At 38.0% G+C, this 23,024-nt stretch overlaps 6 protein-coding genes and 2 non-coding genes across 16 annotated transcripts; 5 read left to right on the top strand and 3 right to left on the bottom strand.

The window, feature by feature from the left end:
- Positions 1–1,853: 1,853 nt before the first annotated feature.
- Positions 1,854–2,824, top strand: LOC132195340 (uncharacterized). Its single transcript, XM_059617278.1, has 3 exons — positions 1,854–1,894; positions 2,137–2,384; positions 2,441–2,824. The coding sequence occupies exons 1-3, from the start codon at positions 1,874–1,876 to the stop codon at positions 2,520–2,522; spliced, it is 351 nt and encodes a 116-aa protein (XP_059473261.1). The 5' UTR covers positions 1,854–1,873; the 3' UTR covers positions 2,523–2,824.
- A 1,225-nt stretch (positions 2,825–4,049) lies between these two features.
- Positions 4,050–4,121, top strand: Trnaq-uug (transfer RNA glutamine (anticodon UUG)). Its single transcript has one exon. It is a non-coding gene; the product is annotated as a tRNA-Gln (tRNA).
- A 319-nt stretch (positions 4,122–4,440) lies between these two features.
- Trnai-uau (transfer RNA isoleucine (anticodon UAU)) lies at positions 4,441–4,530 on the top strand. The gene is given in 2 exon segments: positions 4,441–4,478; positions 4,495–4,530. It is a non-coding gene; the product is annotated as a tRNA-Ile (tRNA).
- A 214-nt stretch (positions 4,531–4,744) lies between these two features.
- LOC132195418 (breast cancer metastasis-suppressor 1-like protein-A) lies at positions 4,745–6,488 on the top strand. Its single transcript, XM_059617392.1, has 4 exons — positions 4,745–5,148; positions 5,321–5,411; positions 5,469–5,676; positions 5,733–6,488. The coding sequence occupies exons 1-4, from the start codon at positions 5,019–5,021 to the stop codon at positions 6,063–6,065; spliced, it is 762 nt and encodes a 253-aa protein (XP_059473375.1). The 5' UTR covers positions 4,745–5,018; the 3' UTR covers positions 6,066–6,488.
- On the bottom strand, positions 6,219–8,870 carry LOC132195414 (ADP-dependent glucokinase). The gene is made up of 7 exons (XM_059617379.1): positions 8,420–8,870; positions 8,159–8,349; positions 7,998–8,094; positions 7,802–7,938; positions 7,578–7,741; positions 7,309–7,523; positions 6,219–7,248 (listed from the first exon to the last, which is right to left on the bottom strand). Exons 1-7 carry the CDS (start codon positions 8,740–8,742, stop codon positions 6,945–6,947), a joined length of 1,431 nt encoding a protein of 476 aa, XP_059473362.1. The 5' UTR covers positions 8,743–8,870; the 3' UTR covers positions 6,219–6,944.
- Positions 8,871–9,266: 396 nt separating this feature from the next.
- On the bottom strand, positions 9,267–11,311 carry LOC132195415 (glycerate kinase). Of its 2 annotated transcripts, none has more exons than XM_059617381.1 (4): positions 10,876–11,311; positions 10,565–10,819; positions 10,140–10,504; positions 9,267–10,083 (listed from the first exon to the last, which is right to left on the bottom strand). In XM_059617381.1, the coding sequence occupies exons 1-4, from the start codon at positions 11,039–11,041 to the stop codon at positions 9,505–9,507; spliced, it is 1,365 nt and encodes a 454-aa protein (XP_059473364.1). In that variant the 5' UTR covers positions 11,042–11,311; the 3' UTR covers positions 9,267–9,504. The 2 variants fall into 2 exon arrangements, with proteins under 2 accessions (XP_059473364.1, XP_059473365.1); XM_059617382.1 differs by having other exon boundaries at positions 10,880–11,013.
- Positions 11,312–11,540: 229 nt separating this feature from the next.
- On the top strand, positions 11,541–13,490 carry LOC132195417 (cyclin G). The gene is made up of 4 exons (XM_059617391.1): positions 11,541–11,860; positions 12,028–12,134; positions 12,195–12,737; positions 12,822–13,490. Exons 1-4 carry the CDS (start codon positions 11,839–11,841, stop codon positions 13,026–13,028), a joined length of 879 nt encoding a protein of 292 aa, XP_059473374.1. The 5' UTR covers positions 11,541–11,838; the 3' UTR covers positions 13,029–13,490.
- Positions 13,228–22,879, bottom strand: LOC132195416 (serine-aspartate repeat-containing protein I-like). Of its 8 annotated transcripts, XM_059617386.1 has the most exons (13): positions 22,764–22,872; positions 22,571–22,684; positions 19,966–20,061; positions 19,824–19,898; positions 19,626–19,768; positions 15,769–16,315; positions 15,571–15,710; positions 14,822–14,874; positions 14,705–14,768; positions 14,533–14,633; positions 14,360–14,479; positions 13,911–14,272; positions 13,232–13,851 (listed from the first exon to the last, which is right to left on the bottom strand). In XM_059617386.1, exons 2-8 carry the CDS (start codon positions 22,637–22,639, stop codon positions 14,850–14,852), a joined length of 1,095 nt encoding a protein of 364 aa, XP_059473369.1. In that variant the 5' UTR covers positions 22,640–22,684; positions 22,764–22,872; the 3' UTR covers positions 13,232–13,851; positions 13,911–14,272; positions 14,360–14,479; positions 14,533–14,633; positions 14,705–14,768; positions 14,822–14,849. The 8 variants fall into 8 exon arrangements, with proteins under 8 accessions (XP_059473367.1, XP_059473369.1, XP_059473368.1 ...); XM_059617385.1 differs by having other exon boundaries at positions 13,233–13,851; positions 14,533–14,768; XM_059617384.1 differs by having other exon boundaries at positions 13,228–13,851; positions 14,533–14,874.
- Between the last annotated feature and the right edge of the window lie 145 nt (positions 22,880–23,024).

Below are 23,024 nucleotides of genomic sequence, written 5' to 3'. Positions count from 1 at the left end.
TTTTGATTTCATTCTGTATGACAAGCATGTGGTTATTTTTTTGAGAACAAAAATTGTGTGACTTCATTTTGACATTTTATTTTTGTGACTTTTTCTATAGATTATTTTATACACTATGGTATGGTATACATAAATTTTATCTGAGCAATTTTCCCTCAATATTCCTTAAAATTTAAATGTTGACAAAAGCTATGGCATTGTGTAGAAAAATTGCACGAACCTGAATAAAACACCTCAAGCAGCTTAAAACTCTTTGAAGCTCGGTTCTTAACAAATTGAAACGGGCAATTTGTCTATACGCAAAATTTGGCGTTCACCGCGGCGGCCGCGTCTCTTTTGATGTCGGGCGTTTTAGCAGCAGACCTCTGCTAGTTTACATACCATTTCTACTCATTTTTCCAATTTCAATTTTTTTTTTTTGTAGGACTTGAGTAGAATAAATAATAATAAAACAACATACTGTGTGTGGCCGGGAAAAATTTCTCGGTTTTAGAAAAATTTCATTTTCGAAAGCAGATGCAGTCGCTCACGACGAAACGCTTTGCCCCAGCTGGCCCCAGCAGAGGAAAATTTGGTGAATATGTGCGCAGCTTTTAATGTCTATAAAAGTGTCATGTTCTCGTCAATCGTTTATTCCCAAATCACGATTTTTTTCTTTTCGGAAACGTCTTTTTATAGGTCCCAAAAAGAATTTAGCGCTTTTGTTTTGAATTTAATTATTTGTGGAAATTGTATTTTTCAATTCAGTTCGTTTCGATTTATTTTTCTCAAAACAAGTCAATTGTAAAAAATTCGTTGGGAAAAAAATAGGCACACAGACACAGTGCAAGCGAACAACTCACTGACAATGAAACTCATAACCGAGTATTTACCAAGAGGCGATATATAAATATCCAATTACTCGCCGCACTGCAGCCTAAAACTACGGGAAATGGGAAATATAAATTCAAATTATTTTAAATAACCCTATAGTGGAGCAAAGATAAAATTGAAAGGTATAAATATTTTAGAACTATTAGGAAGATCGTGGGTCATTTGAATACGCGGCGAGGCTCTCTCTCTGGTGCCAAAGTGGGCCGCGTAATATCGGAATGTGGTGCGTTTGATTCAAGAGTCATGTCGCGCGGCCACTGATAACGCGAAACAAGCGAATACCAAAACCCTTTTTCGATCTCGCTTTCTACATCATACGCTACTGGCGAAAGTGGCGATAATTGCAACTCGACCCATAGCAGTGAAATATATGGTTCTGCAATTAATGATATATCCGGGAAGAGATGCCAAAATAACCTATAGACCAAATTAATTATGTAAAAAAGGTGCTACGCAATTGAGTGCAATCCACGCGTTTAATTATAATTATATGTCATTTTAATTTGTGTCAAATTGAGCAAAGTTTGAACTATCAACACGACTAATAAGAGCAAATATTTATTCATACAACTTTTTTATAGAAAAAACTCATTTTTATTTAAATATGAAATCATAAATTTAGAGAGTAAAAGTAGTAAAAATGTGGTAAAAATGTTATGCCTTTGCATGTGGTATTTTTTAGTTCATGAAATTTCAGAAGACTTGAAAAAAAAATGAAGTATTTACAAATTGAATCTACGCTCAGTTTGGGGCAGAGGATTGGTTACGTAAAAAGTAAACAATAGTTGCATGGCGCGAATGAAAGCGAAATGAGCTGCGAAACAAACTAATTCTTTTAGAGTGTTCAATTAGGAGGCGCGTGATCGGCGCACAAATCAATCGGTCATTAGCTAACACAGAGAGAAAAGTGGCCGCCCTTTTTGGAGCGAAAGCGGGGGCGGCTGAATAAAAGGGACCGCCGCCGCAAAAAAATCAAGCACTTGTGGTCAAGACGATAAACATGAAGGTCTTCGTTGTTCTGGTAAGCCAAGTATTCAAATTTTGAAATGTAATCATTAAAATTTCAGTCAAATGGAGGAGCTTAAATTTTACTTTTTCAAATTCGCTAAGCCATTTTGGTTGCAATCTCATTTTTTTCCAAATTTAATTTAACCTTTAATATTTTCACCATATTTTTCAAATAATAATGCATGATAAACAATTGAAATAATTTCTTATCAACATCAATTTTTGTTATGTAATTTAATTATTCCCTTTTTTCAGGCACTGGTTTGTTGCGCTCTGGGAGAGCCGGCGGTGGAGAAGCGCGCCGCGAATGGTATTTACCACTACGCGACCGGACCTTTTGCTGCCCCACTCGCCCTGGCCCCTGCACCCCTTCCCGTACCAGCACCTGTGGCACCTTTTCCCCTGCCTGCCCATCCTTTCCCAGTTGCTGCTGCCCCGGTTCCGTTTGTGCCGCCCGTGGTAAAAGCCGTGCCAGTTCCAGTCCCCGTCGTCCCTACACTGAGGTATTTATTCACCCTTTTCAAATTTCCATATATATTGAAATTTTTGTTTGCCTCAGGTACCCACCACCCGTGTTGGTCAAGAGGTACACCGTTAGGGTGCGCAACGTGCTGCCTAGACTGCGTCTTGTCTACAACTAATCGACATATAAATCGGCCGTATAAAATCATGTCGTCAAGAAAATTATTCTGTTTAATAATTTTGCTCCTTCGACTCTAGTCCCAATTATTCCAACAGACAAATGACTGTAACCACACAATTGTTGCTCATTTTGCGCAAATCGAGGCAGATTTCACTGCGAAAATGATTCTACATGGCCCGTATCGATAACATGCAACCTCAAAACAACAAGACTTGGAAAATTTCTTTTAATTTTACGAGACGAATTTTTAGCTAGTGTATTTTTGTACTTTAAAAATAAAAACCACCAAGTTGCTATTAATTTTACTCCTTATTTACTTATCCTTTTACTGGAAAATAAATTAGTTTTTTGTTCACAGTGGTCCTTGGTTGATATGTGACTAAAATGAATGAACACTTGATACGTCATTGCTTTTTTTGAGTTCAGCTAAGGACTTGCTTGTGTCAGCCTGCGCCCTTTATTAGTGGCGCACAAGGCACCAACCATTTTTTTTTTTTTTTTTTTTTTTTTATTCAACTATATATTATTTAAAAATCACCATTTTTGCTGGCATAATAATCCTTAATTAGTTTAATGGTTAAAAAAGGATGGTTGGATTTTGGGTTTTGGTTGGGGATTTTCATTGTTATAAGGAGTTTTAAATGTTTTAATGCATTTTTTATGCACATGTTTAAGAATAATATTTTAATTTAACTATTTTTTTGCTGACAAGAAAGCTTTTTTTTTATTTAAATGCAATAATTTTTGTGCTGGAACTCAGCTGGAACTGCAATTTTTATGTTTTCAGTTTGGTATTGAGGTTTGATACTTTAGCAAGCTTAAAACATTGAGAATAGTTAGATATTTAAAAAAAAAAAATTACCAATTAAAAATATAAAAAATTCAAACATTTATTTTGGGATCATGACTGTTGGCTTCTCATAGTTGATGTTAACTTTTCGCCCTTCAACTACCGGATCACTATTTTGATTTTCAATCCCATAATTTGATGTTTTCTTTTATTGGTGTTAAATTAAAGCTTTTAACAACCTTTTCCAAAGTTGCCGGCATATATGCCGGCCAAGATCTCGGCAAAACGAGAAGAGACAAAATTACAAGAGACGATGAATGATCAGCATCTATGGTGATTCTTATTATCAGGATATCTTCTGCATATATTCAAAGGCATAAATATAGCTGCGCGAGCATTTTTCAATGCAAGAACGAGTTTATTAATTTTTTGCACTTTTGCTATACATTTGCTCCTCATTACCTGTGATTCCCTGGAATGAATAAAACATACTGGGAAATTCTCTTAGACAATTATATAGATGTTGATGAAGTTTTTGGCTTTTGGTGTACCAGATCTGTTTTTGTCGACTGAATTTTAATATAAAATTTTAGGAAGGCGGCTATTGTCCTCCCTATCGGAGTGAAATTTGGCGCACAATTTTTAGTGCGAACAAACTTTTCATAGCTGGCGCTCTCGTCGCAGTACATGCGGCTGATTATAATTAGTGTATCCCGGCGCTCAGGTTTCCACCAAGGTCCCATGGTGTAATGGTTAGCACTCTGGACTTTGAATCCAGCGATCCGAGTTCAAATCTCGGTGGGACCTTCCCAACCACTTTTTGTTCCACCAGCCTGCAAAATTATTGGCGTTTCTTCATTTTCTCTTGAGCAGCAGTGATTCCAATAGTTTTGAGCGAGGCAGAAGTTAAGGAAAATTAATTTGAAAAAAAAATGCAAAAAAATACAAATTGTTCAGTTGCTGATTGTTTATTACATAATATGGTTGTAAAAATCAAATGAGACTTCAATATTTTATTTTAAAATGCATTGCCAATTAGTGAGCTTATCGAGCGGTTGCAGTCTCAAAATTATGGGCGAAGTGCGTTTTGGGTTATGTAGTGACAACAGCCCTCTCCGCCGACGTATCCCCAGTGGCGCAATTGGTTAGCGCACGGTACTTATACGACAGTATCTAAGCTATGCCGGGGTTGTGAGTTCGAGCCTCACCTGGGGAATTTTTAAATCCGCTCGCCCCGATTTTGAAACATGTATTAATGCGGTCAGTAAATTTAAATATCAGAATTAACCAACAACTAAAGTACTCTAATTGAAATCTAATTTTAAACTTGAATATTGTATACTTTTTCCTCATGATGAGTTTTGAATTATAGTGGCCAGATGGCTCTTGAGTCTCGTCTCACGAGAGAAATTTTGCATGGGAGGCGTGGCACGTGCGTCAGCGGGGGTGCATATGTGCTGTGCTGTTGGTGTTGGCCTGATACTTCTCAACACCAACATCAGTCCCTTTCGAAATTTTGATCAAAATCAAATAGAGCTTAACGAATTTCAGCGTGATTTGAGCATTTCCATCTTGATTAGCTCAAGGAAGAGTATTATTTTTTTTTCGCCGCGCTCGATCCCCATCCGAATCTGGACCTAGAATAGGGAGTCTTTCGGGGAAGGGAAATTGTTACAAGCTTCAGTGTGCCAATTTTGCTTGAAAATGCCAGTAATCAAGGAGCAAGATCGAGATGAAAGCGATGCCGAGGATATGGAGCAGGACTCGAATGACTCGGACAAATCTTCGTCCAGTCTGGATCCAAGTGATTCGTCAGACTCGGACGATAGCTCAGGTATAAAATGATCATCAAGGATGTTTGATTAGAATTTAAAATTAAAAATAATGTTTTATTTATTAAATATTTTGTGTTAAAATTGCATTGATTTGAATGTTTTCATTATTTTTGTTTTGTGAAGAATGCCACCAACTAAAGGATAATATTAAAAATAATTAAAAATTCATAGAAATGGATGACGAAACCTGTGCTAGACGGAGAGTGGAGTGCATAGAGGATTTGGCAGATCTTGAGCGCCAATTCAGTCTCATTAAAGAGCAGTAAGTGTTCAATTAATTTTTGTTAACAAAATTTAATTAATTACGTCAATATTTTAGATTATATCGAGAAAGAGTGAATCAAGTGGAAGCTAAATTGGTAGAGGTTCGCTGTGGAAAAGCTCATGAGTACCTGCAGCCCTTGGAAGACCTCGAGGAGAACATGAAAGTTCGAATGAATGTGGCTGAAGTGCTGAAGAAATTCCGCCTCGATAATATAATGAACAAATTTGAAGCAGAGGAGCTCGCATCTCACCAAAACTTTGAAGTACAGTTTATTTGATTTAAGTCGATCTGAAAATGATTTTGGAATTTTTCTTTCAGAGCGAGAAAGCTTTACTGAGGGACATGATCAACAGTGACCTGGAGGAGAAGATCCGGCGCTTGGAAGACGATCGAAACAACACAGACATTTCCTCAGGTCTCTGGATGGAGAGTTTGTCAAAGAGATCCAAGAAGAACCGCCATGGGACAACTGGTGGCGACATTGGTTCTGCACCCAAGGACACTTCGCCTGCGGAGCGTCGTCGGAAACCAGTTACTGTGTCTGGCCCTTATGTGGTGTACATGCTGACAGACTCTGAAATCCTGGAAGACTGGACGGCCATTAAGAAGGCTCTGACCAAGAGAAAATCAGACGCCTCTTTCATCTACTGACATTACCATTTTTTGTAAAGTGAAATAAGATGAGAATCTGCTACGAAAGGACTGACAAGTTAATTGATTTCTTTTTTGAAACTGTGTACAAGTTCAAAATTATTGTGTGAATTTTTTAATAAGGGTTTTTGTATTTCCAGTCAAACCTTTTATAATTTTCCAACAGTTCAATTTTTATTTTAGTTCTTAGTGGTTCATCTTCGAAGAAAAAAAAAACACTACCGACATTTCTACTGAAGACACGCCAGTTACAAAAGTTTCAAAATCAGTTGGTGTCAAGTGATTTATTTTTTATCACAGACAGTTGGAATATTTTAATATCCAGCGTTCAAACCTCACATCATGTGGGGACAAATTATAACAAAAGGTAACTTGCACCTTTCAATTAGAACAAAAGCTTGCTCAAAGGGAATGCTTTTAATTTAACTGCAATAAATGGGCCAACATCATTCGAATTTCAGTAAAAAATAGTCTTAATATTTAAAAGTAATTAAGAAGTTTCCATAATATTTAAATGGGGGTCAGTCAATTAATAATATTAAGGGCGATGCAAAAGCAAATCTGGCCCGGGACAAATGAAACAACCAGCCAAATTGAATGGCAGGTTAAATTAGCCTTTGGATCGCCCTAATTATCTATTCCATTACATAAAATTTATGGCCCAAGATCAAACTGATCCCGTTTAAGGAATGTTAAGTAAAACCAACAATGACTTCAGTTTTCTATGACTTCTGACAATGAGGAGTGCTGCCTTTTTGAAAACCAATTTTTTTTTTAACGCAGAAATTTTTGGTGCAGGAGTTTTAAAATTAACGAGGAACAAATTATTTTGGAGGAATTTCAAAGTTGCAGCAAAATATATCTCAATGGAATGGAAATTCAGATCTGCAAAACCAGGCCAGCAGCCGAGATGTTGTCTCCAGCTCCAGCTGTTTGGTATGCCCTTGTGCAGACCAGCACGGGAGCCACACAAATGGTCACTTCCTCTGGTAGCTTTTCTTCCCAGCAGGCCACAGGCTCTGACGAGTCGACGCCAACACGGCGGCTGTTCTGGAGACGGGAGGCGGCAAAGCTGTCGTCGAGAAGGAGGCGCGCTCTAGACGGGTCCACGTCAGTCGAGGCACAAACATGTCGATGTGCAGTCAAGGACGCCTTGGCTGCGGCACCACCAGAGTTACTCCACCTTGAAAAAAATAATTTTAAATTTTATCCAACGTTTTTCCTTCATCAGATTCACACTCACTTTACTGTCGAGTCCTTTGAAGTAAGAATAGCTTGATATGCCAGGGTGTGGACATGGAGGCGGCTGACACCTCTCGCGTTAACGCTCTCTGCTGCATCTCGCAGCATCCTAAACAGCTGGCGCATCTGGTCCAGCGCTGAGGCTACTCGAGGATTTGAGTCCGACACAACACTCACATTGCCAAACTGCATCATTGAGATCAAATTTGGCAGTTCCTGTCAACAAATTTATTGTTTTTTCTATCCACAAATACAATTAAAATTTCGTACTTGTTCGTTCATTCCAAGGGAGTCTGCATACGGCACAATGTATTCTATTAATTTCTTCAGCAATTCCAACTCAGCAAATGAGGCCATTTCAAAATGTACCTTTGTCTCCGGCCCAACAGAAAGAATTTGCTCTCTAATACTTTGCAGTCGCTCCTCCCGTTGTCCTGATTTTTTCATAAAAATAAAATTTTGATAAGTTTTTTTAAGTACAAATTTAATCCAACCTGGGGCATAAGGATAGTTGTCCATCATCTGCAAGCCACTAACCACCAACAAATGCGGTGAGAAGGAAGTCAATTTTTCGCCAAACGGCTCTAGAGATTTCACGAGCGGATTATTTTCGTCATTGTGTATGATGAATCTACGTAATATCAAATTAATATTAACTTAAAAATTCATATTTTTATTCAGGCCTGGTACCTATTGGCCCTGGGTGCAGTAAACTTTCCCCAGGCTTGTCCAGCTTTGTACTCGAGGATGAGATGAATATCATCTTGTGTAACGTCACCACCAACCACTTAAATTATATATCACAAAAATTTAAATACTTTATACAAATCAACACAAATTTTGTTTGTAACCTTTGAGGTCGGGAGGAAGGTGCTCCTGCAACTGGTGAGACATTTTTGCTGCTAGCATAACATTGCAGCCCTCGAGGACAAATCTCGAAGCCATAACAGGGGCATTCCCTCCAAGGGCAAAATGGGATCCTGCCAACCGAGCAGCGCTCTCCACCAATTCGTCAAACAGACTCGCATTTTCTATGTATCTCCTGTAAATAACATACATAATTATGTTATAATTTTACTCTCAACAAATTATTTTCAAATAATAAAATTTACTCTGCAGCGGCGCCGTGTCTGAAGAAATAGGCAAAGGTGTCAACAACTTGTTGTCGCTCCAGAAGTCTCGGCGAGTATGTCGGCTTGGCCGAGGAGTCTGCGAATAGAGCAGCGGCGTCCGCGAACAAGTCGTTGCAGGCGCCGTATCCGACGGCAACTCGCGTACCGGCACCAACACCGTGACGCCGCTCGACACGTTCCAGACCTTCCAGCACGGCGGCGAGGCGCTGGTCCAGCACGAGTGGCGTCGAGCGCAGCATCAGGGCGATGACGAGAGCAATCGCCGACGCGACGCCAGCCGCTTTCAGTGCCGTCGACGGCATGGGTCTATTGTTCTTTTCGTCTACGAATTTCAAGTGGAATTAACGAAAAAAAGAAGTGTCAGTCTGAGGAGCTTGAGGTGTAGTGAAAAACATAAGAAACAAAAACACCAGGGAAGGATCGCCCCGCCCCCGCCCAGCTGAAATTTATGATTGGCTAATGAGAGGGTCATAGCGTGCCATCAACTGGCCCATGGAGAAGAGAGGCGCTTTCCATGTCCCGCGAATTTGAAACACGTTGCGCATTTTTCACACAGTCATTTGATATAATGGTGTTTGGTGAAGCATTAGTTATTCTAAATTTCAATTTTAAACTACATAACCACAATTTATCTCTATCAAATTAGAAAAATATATATTTATGTGTAAATGTCAATAATTAAAACTAAAGGGTGCTCGGCTGTTCCCACGACATTAACCTGCAGGCATATTTTTTTTTAAATTTTGCAAATTTTTTGTTGTGCTCATGAAAGAGGGTCACAGAACTTGCAGACCCCAGCAGACCCTGATAAAAAACTGGAAGAACTGGTTTAAAATTTTTTTTAATTATTTAGGACAAAGCTTGCTTTTTTCACTTCCAATATCATTTTATAGAAAAAAATCTACAAATATATGTTAACATTATTTTATTTACCCCCATATAAAAATGACTTAATCGGAACCACCATTGTAAATAATTTATAGTCATAATTCCTCAATGTATTTCAATCTCAATAATATAATATTATTTTACAAAAATTAAAGAAGCAAAAGCTTCCGAAAGCTTCATTTCTGTACAAAAAGAAGGTGGATATCCATAACATTTGTACCAGTGTGACCAGTAAATATAAAATCGCGTTTCTCCAGTTTTAATTCAAGGTAAGAGTGTGAATCATTAATTTCAAGATAGGAATCTAGGCTGGGTAGAACACTTGACGGATCGCAGACGGCTCCTGCCACATCTGTAGGACCATCAATTCCATCCGTTCCAGCACTGAGAAAAACACAGCCCATTGGAAGAATTTTGGCAACTCGCAGAGCCAATTCCTGATTTCGTCCACCTTTGCCTTTCCCGTGCAAACTTACAGTTGGTTCACCCCCACTAATATAAATCATACATCGAGCATCTTCTATGCTGTCGCAATTGACGTGAAAAGAAGGAAATTGACTCGAATTTAAAAGTTTGTCTACGTCGGTCAGAACAGACCAAACTTGGCACAACTGCTCATAGAAAGAGCAAATTTTTCTCACTTCTCCGGATAAACTGTCCGTCAAAATCACAGATGCAAATCCCAATTCCTCAGCCTTGCTAGCAGCTGCTTCAAGTGCCTTCAAGTTGTTTCCGATTACTAAATTGTGGATTTTCTGAATGTTAACATTTTTTTAGAAACAAAAAAAATCAATTCAAAATTTATTAATACTTTGTCAATAGAAAAAATAAGCTTGTCCTCCTCTTTGATGCACTTCAGGATTTTCTCAGATAGGGTGTCCAGTAGCCCATACTTCGACACAACCTCAAGGGCACTGCATGGAAGGGGTGGGACAGTTGGTCCGCTGGCAATCAGGTGAACAGGGTCTCCGATAATGTCGGAAAGAATAAGGGACAACACATTATTAGAGCCGGAAAGAGCTGCCAGTCTTCCACCTTTCAGTGCCGATAAGTTTGTCCTGACAACGTTTAATTCACTGATGGTGGCACCAGCCTGCGTTAATTTTCTGATAGTGTCGAGCTTATCCTCCAAAGTCACGTCTTCCTTCGGCAGAGGCAAAAGGGCAGAACCACCACCTGAATAGAAAAATTCATTTTTATTTCGAACATTTACTTTTTCTAAGCCGTGGATTTTACCAGACACTAGGACAATCAACAGGTCTTCGGGTTTTAGCTGAGTGACTAGGTTTTTAATTTTTAGAGCTGTTTCTTGCGCGGCAGCATCTGGCAAATTATTCTCAGCACCTTCTCTCACGTCCAAGTTCTGGCCTCGAAGTTGCTGAATTAATTCAGGATTGCTGCCTATGGGAACACTAAGGACTCCTCTTTGAAAATGGTCACTCAGGATGGGAACGGTGGCTGCCGCCATTTGAAGGACAGCTTTTCCGAATCCTTAGATAAAATCATAACAAATTATAAATTCAAAAGGAGGTTTATTTTTCCCTTACCCACCAAGTAAACATTGTTTTTCAAGACATACTGCCTGTCCTGGACAGTGAGGTAGTTCAAGTGGCGATGCACAGCCTGCTGAATAAGTTTCTGCGGAGAAGCTGCTTTGACGGCATGCATAAATATTTTCCGCAGAATTTCCCTGACTGTGGACACCTCAACCATTTTTTGCAGAAATTCTTGCAAAAATTAAGAGTCGAATAAATAATGTAATGTAAATATGATAATTTTAATGTGATATTGACAAAATTTTATAAGCGCAGTAAAAATGTATGCCCTATCCCACTATCTGTTGAGTGGTGTACGTGTTATAGAGCGATTTAGAATAATGTACTCTCTAGTGTTATGATAAGAAATTTGTTTTGAAATTTTTAGCAGTAAAAAGTTGTTGGTTAACTTATTGTTTTGTTGCTGCAGTCTCAAATTTGATGTGTTTTTATCCTTGCTGCTTGATTGGCTACCGCGTCTCAACCTCAACACGCTATTGGGTGGCTTATCGACTGCAGCGCCATTTGTGCTACTTCCGGAGAATCCGGAGAGCTGGGCAAAGGCTCGCATTGCAAACGTAAACAAACGATGCCACCAATTAGCAACTACTCGCACCAAAAGCAGCGAGCTGATTGGATATAATTTCAACTACAGTTAGCTCCTCCTCCTTGGTGTACAAACCCCTTGTACAAACCAAGCTCTTAAATCAAACGCCGATGAAGGCCAAAATTTTTTAGGCGTAGTTTGCCGCTATTTTTTCTTTTAACTGGAGGCTCCAACCTGAAAAGCGCTCAAAGGACGACTTGAACAACTCTAGAACAACTCACCTTCGTTAATCAACCATCCCTCAGAGATTCTCTGACCCTTCCCGTGCTATATACGACTTGACATTTGAGTTGTGAATATGACGCAATTCACTGTTCAAGTTGGCCGATGAGCGTCAACTACGGAACCTTTCAACTTAGAGAGCCCGAATGGGTCACCTGCTGGAGGAGGGTAAGCGCCTATTGTATAAAAAGAGGGAAAAAATCATAATTTTTTTTATTTAACAAATTAAAAAAAAAATATGAAACATGAGACATCATGTCCAAAAAAACGTCTGCTTTTATATTAACGTTTGTCTTTTATCTTAAAAGTATAATAAAAACTTATTTCCTCCACAGGAGAGATGGTGCTGGACAAAGAGGAAGATGCGTGGGTGCAGCTCGAGAGCCTCATTGAGCAAGAGCCACTCTTCCAGCCTCTACTGCAGTTACCCTTGGTGGCCAGAGTATGTAAAAACCTTTTTGAAAGTATGTAAAATATTTTTTTACGAAATAAATTTTTAAAGGACAATAGCGAAGTGACTGCCGGAATGAGAGACGAGACGGTGCAGGTTCTGCGTTGTCTGAAGGTTTGCTTCGACCTTCCGGCGGAAGTCCTGCTGCTGGCCACCTTGAGCATGGACCGCTTCCTGACCAAGATGCGCGCTCTGCGTCGCCACCTGGCCGTCATTGGCGTTGCCGCTCTTCATTTGGCCGCACGTGCCCTCCAGCCGGAAGGGACCTGCCCAGAGTTGGCCGTCCTTGCAGCCGTTTCTCAGTGCGGCTGCACTGCTGCTGACCTTGGACGCATGGCAGCCTTGATGGAACTCAAGCTGGGCTCCTCGATTGCAGCCACGGCTTTTGACTTCCTCGTCTCCTTTAGGTCTATCCTGGGGCTCACAGGACCCAATTCTGCTGCTCTTGAAGTCCTTGCAGCCGACTCCGCTTGTTCCAACTTCCGGCCCTGCGAACTGGCTCTGGTGCTCTTGCATTTGCACATTCAGGATAGCCCTGAGAAGATAAGGCTGGCCCTTTCAAAGCCTATTTCGGACATCTACTACGCCTGCAAGGTGATTATTTTAATTCAACCAGTTTTAGAAGATTAAAAAAAAATTGAACAGAGATTTTTAAATACATAATATCTTTTTTTCCAGATAAATGAAAACAGTCTGTGGTACTGCTATGAAGTTGTCCTGGCCAGTTTGAAGCAGTACGAGGAACAACCAAAAAGTTCCCAAAACAAGCAGCGTCTTGTGTGGCGTCTTTCGCAGCGAACCTACCGCACCCTGCGCCCCACAAGCCTATTTGATAGAGAGCTTGAAACTATCCTTGAAGAGAACCTCAAATTATCAGTCGAATGAATGATTTCCATTCCTAATCTCCCCCAAAACACAGATTCTGGTAGCCAGTAATTTTTATTTACCTCTTATATTGTCATGGTGCTTATTTTAAAATCTAGTGTTAAATTTTATATGATGCTCAGAGATGAATTTGATTCATACATTTATTGTCTATTTGTCCACTATCAATGTTTACTTCAATTATAATTGGAAAACAACTTGTTTTTAAAATTAAGAAAAATTTTGGACAAAATGGCACCAACCACTAGCAAATGTTTTTGCAGGGCATCGGTGGCATTATCAGCGTACTGATGCAATTTAAAAAACTAGTGCTCTTTGAAAACTACACTGGTGAAGCATTTTTTACTTTCTTATCCAACAGTGCCAATTTGAGATAGTACAAAATTTGAGTCCAATCATTCTCAATGTGAGCTTCAATTTTGTACAGATTTTCTACAAAATAAACAAGACTAGTCCATCAAGTGAAAATTACTGGTTTTATTTTCACTTCATCAATTTAATTCAGTATTTACAAATTCTTTCCCAACATTTTGGGATAAATCTTAATTTCAGTCAGTTTTCTATTTTAGTTGTCCAAGTCTAAACTTTGGCAAAAAGAAAGCGATCCTTTCAAGGATGTGCTCAGGCAAGTTCTCTAAAGCAGTTTTGTCCGGATGCTCAGTCATTGATAGAGATTCAATCCGGCACAACCAGAACATGGATCTAATTTTTGAAGACAAATCACAAAGATTTGCAAACTTCAGAGGAACTCTTTTGTTCTTTGGATCAGGCACATACTCAGTCACTTGTAAACAGGTGCTGCAGCCAAAGTTCTTAACCACACCTGAAAATATTAACATTTTTATGATTCACAGCGTAGATAAAATATTTTTCAACACTAACCAGAAACAAGAGCATTCAGTCCATTTGGCGTCTGCACAAATTCAATGGTCACGTTCACATTATTTGCAAACGTCCATCGATGGAATGTCTTTGGTGTCATCAATTCTAACAAAAACCAGTCTTCAGCGTTTTTCTGCACTGAAGGTGTCTGTCGGCCAAAGGTTTCAACGGACAGTACAAAGACAAGTGCCAAAAAGAGGTTCTCTTCCAAATGTTCAGGTAAAAAGGACAATACAGTTTCCAGAAGATCCGGCACCCCTTTTTCAAGAGAGCTTTCAGAAAGCTCGTAGATCTTATCCATTATTATGATTAATTATCCATCCGGGATCTCCGGTCCGGGGAGAGTGCAAAAAGCGAAATTCCTAAAATTTGTAAAATTTATTTTGGTATATTTTTTTGAAATGCTGACTTTTAATTGAAGAACATAATATTCAACACATAATTTTTACCCTAAAATTAAGAAACAGGACGCCTCAGGCCTCAGGATGGTCGGGGTATTATCCAAATCACACCTATTTTCTCTAGGAATTAAGTCATGGCCTCTGGGACGACTAAATGTGGAATGATACCTAAATTTAATAATATGTATACATGTATAGTATTGAGACGATTCAGTACATACTTGTAAAAAATAATGCAGCTTTTGCTCCTGCGCTTCCTGTTTGCTAGTGAAATTCGGGACGAGTCTGTGACGTCTGTGTGCGTAATTGATTTACCTAAATCCTTAATCAACAAACCGAAATTTTTAATTTATAGACAACCCAGCTGGGCCGTTCAATGTGACGTCACATTACCACGTGACTTGAATCTGATTGGTTGGATGAATCGCGGCATCGCCTCGGCCAGTGATACTGGAAACTTAACATTTTATAAATTATAATTTTTAATACTGCTTGGCCTCATGATCACACTCAGCTTGGGAAGCCGCCAGAGCCGTAGTCAGCCGCGAAGCTGCATAACGCTGCTGCAATTCATAACCCAAAAAAAAGGAATTAAATCTGCATTGTCTAGGGTCAAGGATTTGGCAACCGGAAAAAAATAATTTAAATTTCGACTTCTCAGCCGTCAGCCGCCTCTCAAAATGACCAACTTCCACCGCCGAGGGCAAAACGCGGCTCAGCCATAGCCACCGCGCAAAATACCGCGGCTGAGACCTTCAATTTATTTCTAAAGAGAAAAATTTCAAGTCTGAGATTTTATTACGAAAAAAATATTTTTCATTCACTGTATATTTCATTATAACCTATTATCTATATTTTATAACTATAGATGCATAATAAATTTAATTTTGGAAAATATCACTGATAATAATGAAAATATAACAGCAGGCTGACTAACAATATTAGGAGGAAAATTACGATCGTAAAATTTGTTAAAAATTCTATGAAGTGCATGAAAGTTAACAGAAATTTTATTTACACTAAATTCCAACAAATAGAAAAAAGGCACAGAGGGTTACAGAGGGTGGCACGAGATGATATGCGCAGCGTAATTTTCCTGAGCTATCCTTCTTGGGCAGTTGGTGCATTGTGATTTTTTATTAGCACTAAAGCCTATGAAGTTGGAATGATCAACTGAAGAAATATGCTTGAACCTCTCTGTCCTAAGGTATAAAACCGCAATATCTGATCTCTGATCTAAATAATCAAATTTTACTTACGTGTTCTCAAATGCGAGATGACAAAGGTGAGACAAGCCACACGTTTCTGGAGGTGGGTGCTCGGAATGAACATTTCTGCAGTGGCGATTGAGGTTGAATGGGTTTGAGAGGCGATCATTGCAAAACGGACAAACGACATGCTGAAATGCAAGAGTATATAAATATTTTTTTTTAGAAAATTACAATTGGTATTTTTACGTCGTCACGGCGGTAAACTGGCAGTTGTGGCGCCGCCACCTCCTGGGTCGCCGGCTCCTCGGCAGCTTCCTCCGCCTGCTGGGCCGCCGGCTCCTCGGCAGCTTCCTCCGCCTGCTGGGTCGCCGGCTCCTCGGCAGCTTCCTCCGCCTGCTGGGCCGCCGGCTCTTCGGCAGCTTCCTCCGCCTGCTGGGTCGCCGGCTCCTCGGCAGCTTCCTCCGCCTGCTGGGTCGCCGGCTCCTCGGCAGCTTCCTCCGCCTGCTGGGTCGCCGGCTCCTCGGCAGCTTCCTCCGCCTGCTGGGTCGCCGGCTCCTCGGCAGCTTCCTCCGCCTGCTGGGCCGCCGGCTCTTCGGCAGCTTCCTCCGCCTGCTGGGTCGCCGGCTCCTCGGCAGCTTCCTCCGCCTGCTGGGCCGCCGGCTCTTCGGCAGCTTCCTCCGCCTGCTGGGTCGCCGGCTCCTCGGCAGCTTCCTCCGCCTGCTGGGTCGCCGGCTCCTCGGCAGCTTCCGCCACATCATGGGCCGCCGGTTCCTCGGCTGGTTGGGCAGCTTCCCTGCGAAAAAAAGTCGTCTTCAAGTCGTCTTTTAGTCGTACCAAACTGGTCCGAGGACGTCCATGTTAGACGGCCTCAGGACGATCCACAGGACGTCTTTCGTTTCTCGGTTTCTGGACGAGTCCAGTTGGACGAGTTTCGGACAAGTTTTGCAAGTATGACACGACGAGAAACGGACGAGCTCGGACGAGTTTAATTATTTTTAAAAATCAAGTTAGGGAGCTCAAAATTTCGCAAAATTAAATTTTAAATTGGCAATTTAGCTAATTATGCACATGATTCGCAATCATTACATCCCATATTAATTAGCATAAACCCATAAAAAGTCCACCGGTGTGTAGATTCGAACCAAAGATATACCGGGTGTGAGTCAACGACTGTAACCAATATACTATTGGTAATGATTCTAAATTTTATGATTAATGTCAATATATTTCAATAACTTTTTTTCCAACGCATGGATGTCATTATGCAACCTCGCGTAGATCAAACTAGACTTTCTCTATTCTATAATAATGAATTAATGATTTATTTAATAAATAAATTAACTAGACTTCAAAGTCACGCACCTTTCTCTTAAGTTAAATTTATTGATGATTAGTTTCTGATGTATTTCACTATAATATATTATGGATTTTTTGCAAGACGCAAAACAAAATAAAAAAATCAGTTACGACATTGAGCAAATAAAATAAAAAATTGAAAAAAAAACCGTTATCTCCACTTCGGAGTGGTCTGTATAGATCGTATAGATCATTGAAAATATTCCCAATACAAATTAATTTTTCTTGAATGAGCTTTACAAATTTATGCATAATGCAGTTTATTTATTTATCATGTATAATGTGCTCATTTTTTCTTAGAAAAAAATTTTTTCTTAGAAAAATTGACGGAAGTCAATTTCGGACAAGTCAGGACCAGTCTCTGGATCAGTCGGCACAAGCACTATTTGATGTCTAATTTCTTTTAAAATTACATGCCAAGCTGGGTTAAAAGCAAGTATGGGAAGAGGACACTTTTCGCTCAGTATATTTAAGCGGAGCGCATGGAGGGTTTTTAATTAATATTCTGGTGAGTGCACTTTCTCAGTGCGCTCTCATAATTGTAGTACTCGCAGCAAGTTAAATTTTTTTTTAATAATTTGAAAGTTCATTTCAAGATTTTTGATTGATAAGAATTATTTTTAAATATTTGTTGAATGCGTAACTATAAAAAATTAAAAAAAAAAACAATTTGAGAATAATTTTTTTAATTAACTTTTTTAAGTTAATTGATTAAAATTAAATTTAAGTCTCATCTTAAATTTGCATCTGCACTCAGCGAGATATCAAAATTGCGAGCCTTGCGAAGCAAATAAGATGGCGTTTAGAGGTACCAAGCAGAATTTAAAATATATTTTTTATCTTTTAATTAATTTTAATGGGTTTGCCGCCGCGGCCGAACCACATTTTAAATTCGGGCGTATAAGCAGGTATCTGCTAGTTGTAAACTGTTGTAAACCCTTTCTTCTCTTTTTCAAATCTCAAATTTTTTGTATCGACTGAGAAGAATAAGTAATATGTAATAATAAAAAAAAACAAGATTCTTTAATTTTTAGAAAATTTGACGATTAATGTATTTTAATTCAATATTAAATTTTAAAATAACATTATTTAATGGTAAACAAATTTAAAGTGTTAAAATTAGGAATTGCAATTTTTTTTCATAAATCTAAATTAACTTTTATCAAGATGATAAACTAATTGCGTACACTATATTTTTTTTAAGTGCAGAAAATTTCAAAATATTGGTCATTTTAGAGCAGAGTGCGAGAGCAAGATTTTTATAACCATTAGCGTGAGCACAGAATATTGAGCGCACCCATCCGTTGTTAAAGTATTTATTTTTTTATACATAATATGTTTGCGTATAATTATAAATTTCTAACTTAGTGTTTGTTGTTCAATGAAAAATAAAACGAAAAAATAATGATCAAGAGCGTAATTAAGTTAATATTCAAAAGTATTGCAATTTTTAAGCGGATTGAGATAAATTAGTTTTCTCAGCTTGACGTTGCAGGAAATTTGCAGAAGTTTTTGTTTTCATTGTTGCAAATAATCAAAAAAAGTTGAAAATCAAAATTGGAATCGTGAGCGTGCAAAAATATATATATATATTTTTTTTTTGCTCAGCATAAATCAGCATAAATTTTGTTCATTTATAATTTTGTCTATATAAATTATTTTAATGTGCAGTCCACTACCTGTATTTTCTTTTGAACCCAATTGTAGAAAATTTCAAATTGAGCTAAAATAAGGATCATAAAATTATATTCCTTTATTAACTATCATGGCAAAATTAATTCATTTTGCAACAATCTGATTGTGAAAATATAGATTGAGAAGTTTTAATTTTTAATAAAGGATGCACTTACGCCACTTACAAAAAATTGAGAGATATAAATAGTAAAAAGCTGGATATTTATCGAAATATACCGGCAAACAATAAATATTTTTATCCCACAGGTTTAGCTTCGCCCCGATCTAATGATTCTCAAGTGGGAATATATTTTACTGTTAAAAAATGATTGCGTGAGTAACTATCAAATCAATAAATTTTTAATATAAAACATATAATATAAAATTTTGTACTGTACTATTTTATTATCAAAGATTAAATTCAAATATTAAAATTCACCAAAAATTAATTTATAATAATTTTTCATTGAATTTAAACAAACATTATATCAAGCATCCCCTCCATTATTTGCCATCAGTAAAATCAGTTGTTCATGCATTAAAAGCCATTTTTTCAATAGCTTTGTTATATATCAATGTATTTTAAATGAAAAATTCATAATTTTTATTTCTTTATACAGCCATAGGATATAATATATAATTAATAAAAAAAAACTTTTTCTAGTCAGAAGATAATTTTTTTTAAATATTTAATTCAATTATAAATTTTTAATTGAAAATTGAACATATGAATTGAATAAAAAGTATTTTTTTTCCTTCAATTGTGCAAATTTTAAAACAATGAGGACACAGAAAATGCATGTACGACTTGTTCTAAACTCGTCTCATTCGTCCCCAAATCCATCGATTGGTCCATTGAAAGACGAGAATAGGTCGTCTTCGGGACGACCTAAACTCATGACATGAGACCTCCCGAGATCATCGACTGGTCCTCTAAAAGACGAAATTATGCCGTCTCTAGGACGACTTTTGGAGGCAAGTGCAACTTTGAAAAATAGCTAAGAAACTTTTCAAATATGTTTTTCTCATGTCATATTTTACAAAAAGACCTATTTCCAACAATATATTCTTACATCAAAAACTTATCCTCGACCAAGACGTCCGATATTCCGCAGGGCTGCGCCACCTCCTCGGCCGTCGGTGCCTCGGCAGCTGACGCCACCTCCTGGGCCGTCAGTGCCTCGGCAGCTGGCGTGACCTCCTGGGGCGTCAGTGCCTAAAATAGCAAATAACAATATTTTTAATATTTTTTAGAAAATTTTTAATTTTACTAGGCATGAATCGGGCGGGGTGTCCGTGGGCTCGGCAGGTGCCACCTCCTTATTATTCTTGGTTAGCCCTGAGTCCTGAACATTTGTAAAGAGAAATTAGGTTATAAATATTGGTGCGCTGTGATTAATTTCTAGGACTTACAACTTTGGCTTTAACATGACTGTATTTATCTGGCATTATTCCAGGCAGAGGTTCACTAGTCAGCTTTTCCTTCAACGTGTACGTCTGTTTGTTGATCTAAGGAAACAAGCAAGACGAAACTATGTACAAAATTATATATAATTAATGACAAAAATAAATTACATATTATTTTAACTTTTAATTTCATTTCATTATTTATATTGTATTTTATGTTCTTTTTTCTCATTATAATATAATGTTCATCACCAGGAGGAATAAACCGGTGTCAGTTATTCAAATTAAAATCAGGTGAAGTTTTGGGCGCTGCAGCTAGTTCAAAACAGATTTACGCACGCATGTGATGCGAGAGGGTTGTTGCTCTCCATGTCTTTGATAAATATGATAATAATATCAACAATTTACACTTTTACTGAAAGGCGCACTGAAAAATTACAAACCTAACGTAAAGCAAGTCATTAAAAAAAAAATTAATCATAAGAAAAAAAATTTGAAGGAGAAATTATTAGCCTTAAAAAATAATACACACTGAAATTAGCCTTCCGCCAAACGATTTATAACAGCCGGTATTTGCACAATTGAATCAAATCCTCACAGCTCGATAATCTTGCCTGTAGTCTGACCAGGTGGGATGAAAAATTAATTGTGTTTAGAGAGTCAAAAACCATCAAAATTAAGGAATACGCACCTTATACTAACAGAAGATAGGTCAGGATTTTGACAGAAGGCGAACACATGTTGGCAATTTTGACCTAGAGAGAGTAAAAATGGGAGACGCGAACGACCACCGCCCCCTTTTTCGGCATAACACTTATACCAATCAGCGACGACAAGACAAATGACTAACGCCACCGCTGATTGGTGAAAGTGTTGTGCCGAAAAAGGGGGCGGTTGTCGTTCGCGTCTCCCATTTTTACTCTTTCTCTATTTTGACCCAGTGCCTGCAGCGCCACTCAGAAACACGTGCGCGTGCACCAAGGCAAATAAGTTTTGGAGGAGATGCGATGCTTTCGGGAGAGACATAAAAATGGCGGAAATTCATATCCTCCACACCGCTCTACACTCCACACCTTCACCTTGGATTATTTTGTCAATTGTCAATTTTGTGTTTGTTTTGGTTTTCCTTTTTTCACACTTTCACAGGCATTCATCGATTTATTAAGAAATCCATACAGTCATTTCATCATATTTTCTCTCTTATTGTCTCTTCATTTAGAGATGGGAGATGGACCACGTTTTGGTCGCATATTACTGAATTTTTCGAATTTTTCTCGCTCTTCAGCATGTTTCTTTTTGGCAAATTTGGCCTCGATTAATAATATGCAACAAAGCTGTTTCAAAAGCTGTACTAGAGTGGCGCCACAGAATAAAACACATGACGCGGTAAAAAATCATTACGAAAAATGAATAAATAAATAAATAAATTTAGAAAATTTTAATTGAAGTAAATAAAATTCTAAGTGACACTCAACGTATTTCTTTTTGTGCCGCAAAATTGGTTTAATTTTTTTTAAGCATAAAAAATTTTACGTGAATCGAATAAATTTCTTTTTTGAGCTTTTCAATGACTTCAAGGTTTACTGTTGAGTGCAAAATTTCCGATCACACTTGTGGGCCCCAAAATTTTTAAACAAATTTGAAAATGAGGTACGATTCTTTCTGTTTTCACACCCCATGCCTAAATTTGAAGTTAGCCGATTGAGATTTTCACAGCATAACAACCATGACTTAGAAGCAACACCCCTAAATTTTTTTGAAACAATTTCCAAAATTGCGGGTTTTATGGGACATTTCGAAAAAAATAAAAAACCTAATTTTCTCGCGTTCTATTGGTCGTAGAACAAAAATCCGGGTATGGTTGAATATGTCTTGACGATTTCTACAACTTTGCTGTTAAGTAAAACGTCTTAGGTCAAAGTTCAAGGTCATTTTTTATGACCTCAAATTTTCAAACTCAAATTTGAAAATGGGCCGCACGTTTTAAAAAAATTTTGAGATAGCCATTCGATTCCTCATAAAATTTTACAAAAAATATGTTAAAACTGGAGTGATGTTTTTCTTTGTTAAATTTAAAAATAAAAAAGAATACTAAAAAACGTGGTTTTTAGGGCCTCCGCAGGCAGGGTCAACATTATGATCGCCTTTAACGTCGTCCCTGATCATTTTAGGTAAAAAGTAATAATGACCAAAGTTAATGCTCACGTCAAGACAAATCGAATGGTATATATATTGATGGTCTTTGGTGACCTTCAGGTCAAAGGTCACCCAGGTCGGTGACCTGAGGTCACCTGACCTAGATGTGTGATACGTACTTAAAAAGGTCTCGTCAAGAGGATAATTTTGGTTACCAATTTTTGGTCTGTACCTCAACCACAAACCGATTAATTATATATTTTCATTTAATTGTGTTGAAAATTGTGCATTGAATTAATGAAAAGCACAATTATTCGATTAATACGAAAACGCGCGCTTTGAGCTCAGCCAGGATATTTTGCACGACATAGTCGGCTGTATAAAATTTTCAGATAAAATCTTCCATTGTGAAATGAATAATTTCATAATACGTATAGTGTCGAATTTTTTTCTCAGAACGGGATTCGTTAAATACTTTGACCAATTTCGGAAGATTTCCTGGGCGCATAATTTCTTCAGTTTGGGGATGCTGGTTCTCCTTCATGTTTCAGCCTTAATCGCTTCTCTCAACAACGCAAAATCATCATCACTGTGGTTTCACAATAAAAACATAATAATATATAGTGAATTATTTGCAGAGATAAGAGATTGATCAACTTTTACGTTACCTCAACCGTCGCAACTCAACCTCAAGCATAATTCAATATATTTAAAAAAAAAAAATATTAGATTACGAAGATAAATATAAGGAGTAATTTTTCTCTGTTAAAAGTCCTACTCGAGGAATCTGCTTAATAAACAGCAGCGCGCACAGTGATGCTCAGTCCTTTTAATCTAAAAATAATCCAGCAGAGGGGCTCATACTTTGGGAAATGATCAAATATAGATTTAATCTCCACTCCAATTAATCACGAGGATGAAAAAGAAAA

The sequence above is a fragment of the Neocloeon triangulifer genome, unplaced genomic scaffold, assembly GCF_031216515.1.
Source record: "Neocloeon triangulifer isolate White Clay Creek 2 clone unplaced genomic scaffold, ASM3121651v1 ptg000009l, whole genome shotgun sequence".
In the NCBI taxonomy this organism is placed as follows: Eukaryota; Metazoa; Arthropoda; class Insecta; order Ephemeroptera; family Baetidae; genus Neocloeon; species Neocloeon triangulifer.
Note: the sequence above shows the minus strand (reverse complement) of the source record. Positions and strands in the feature narration are given on the sequence as shown.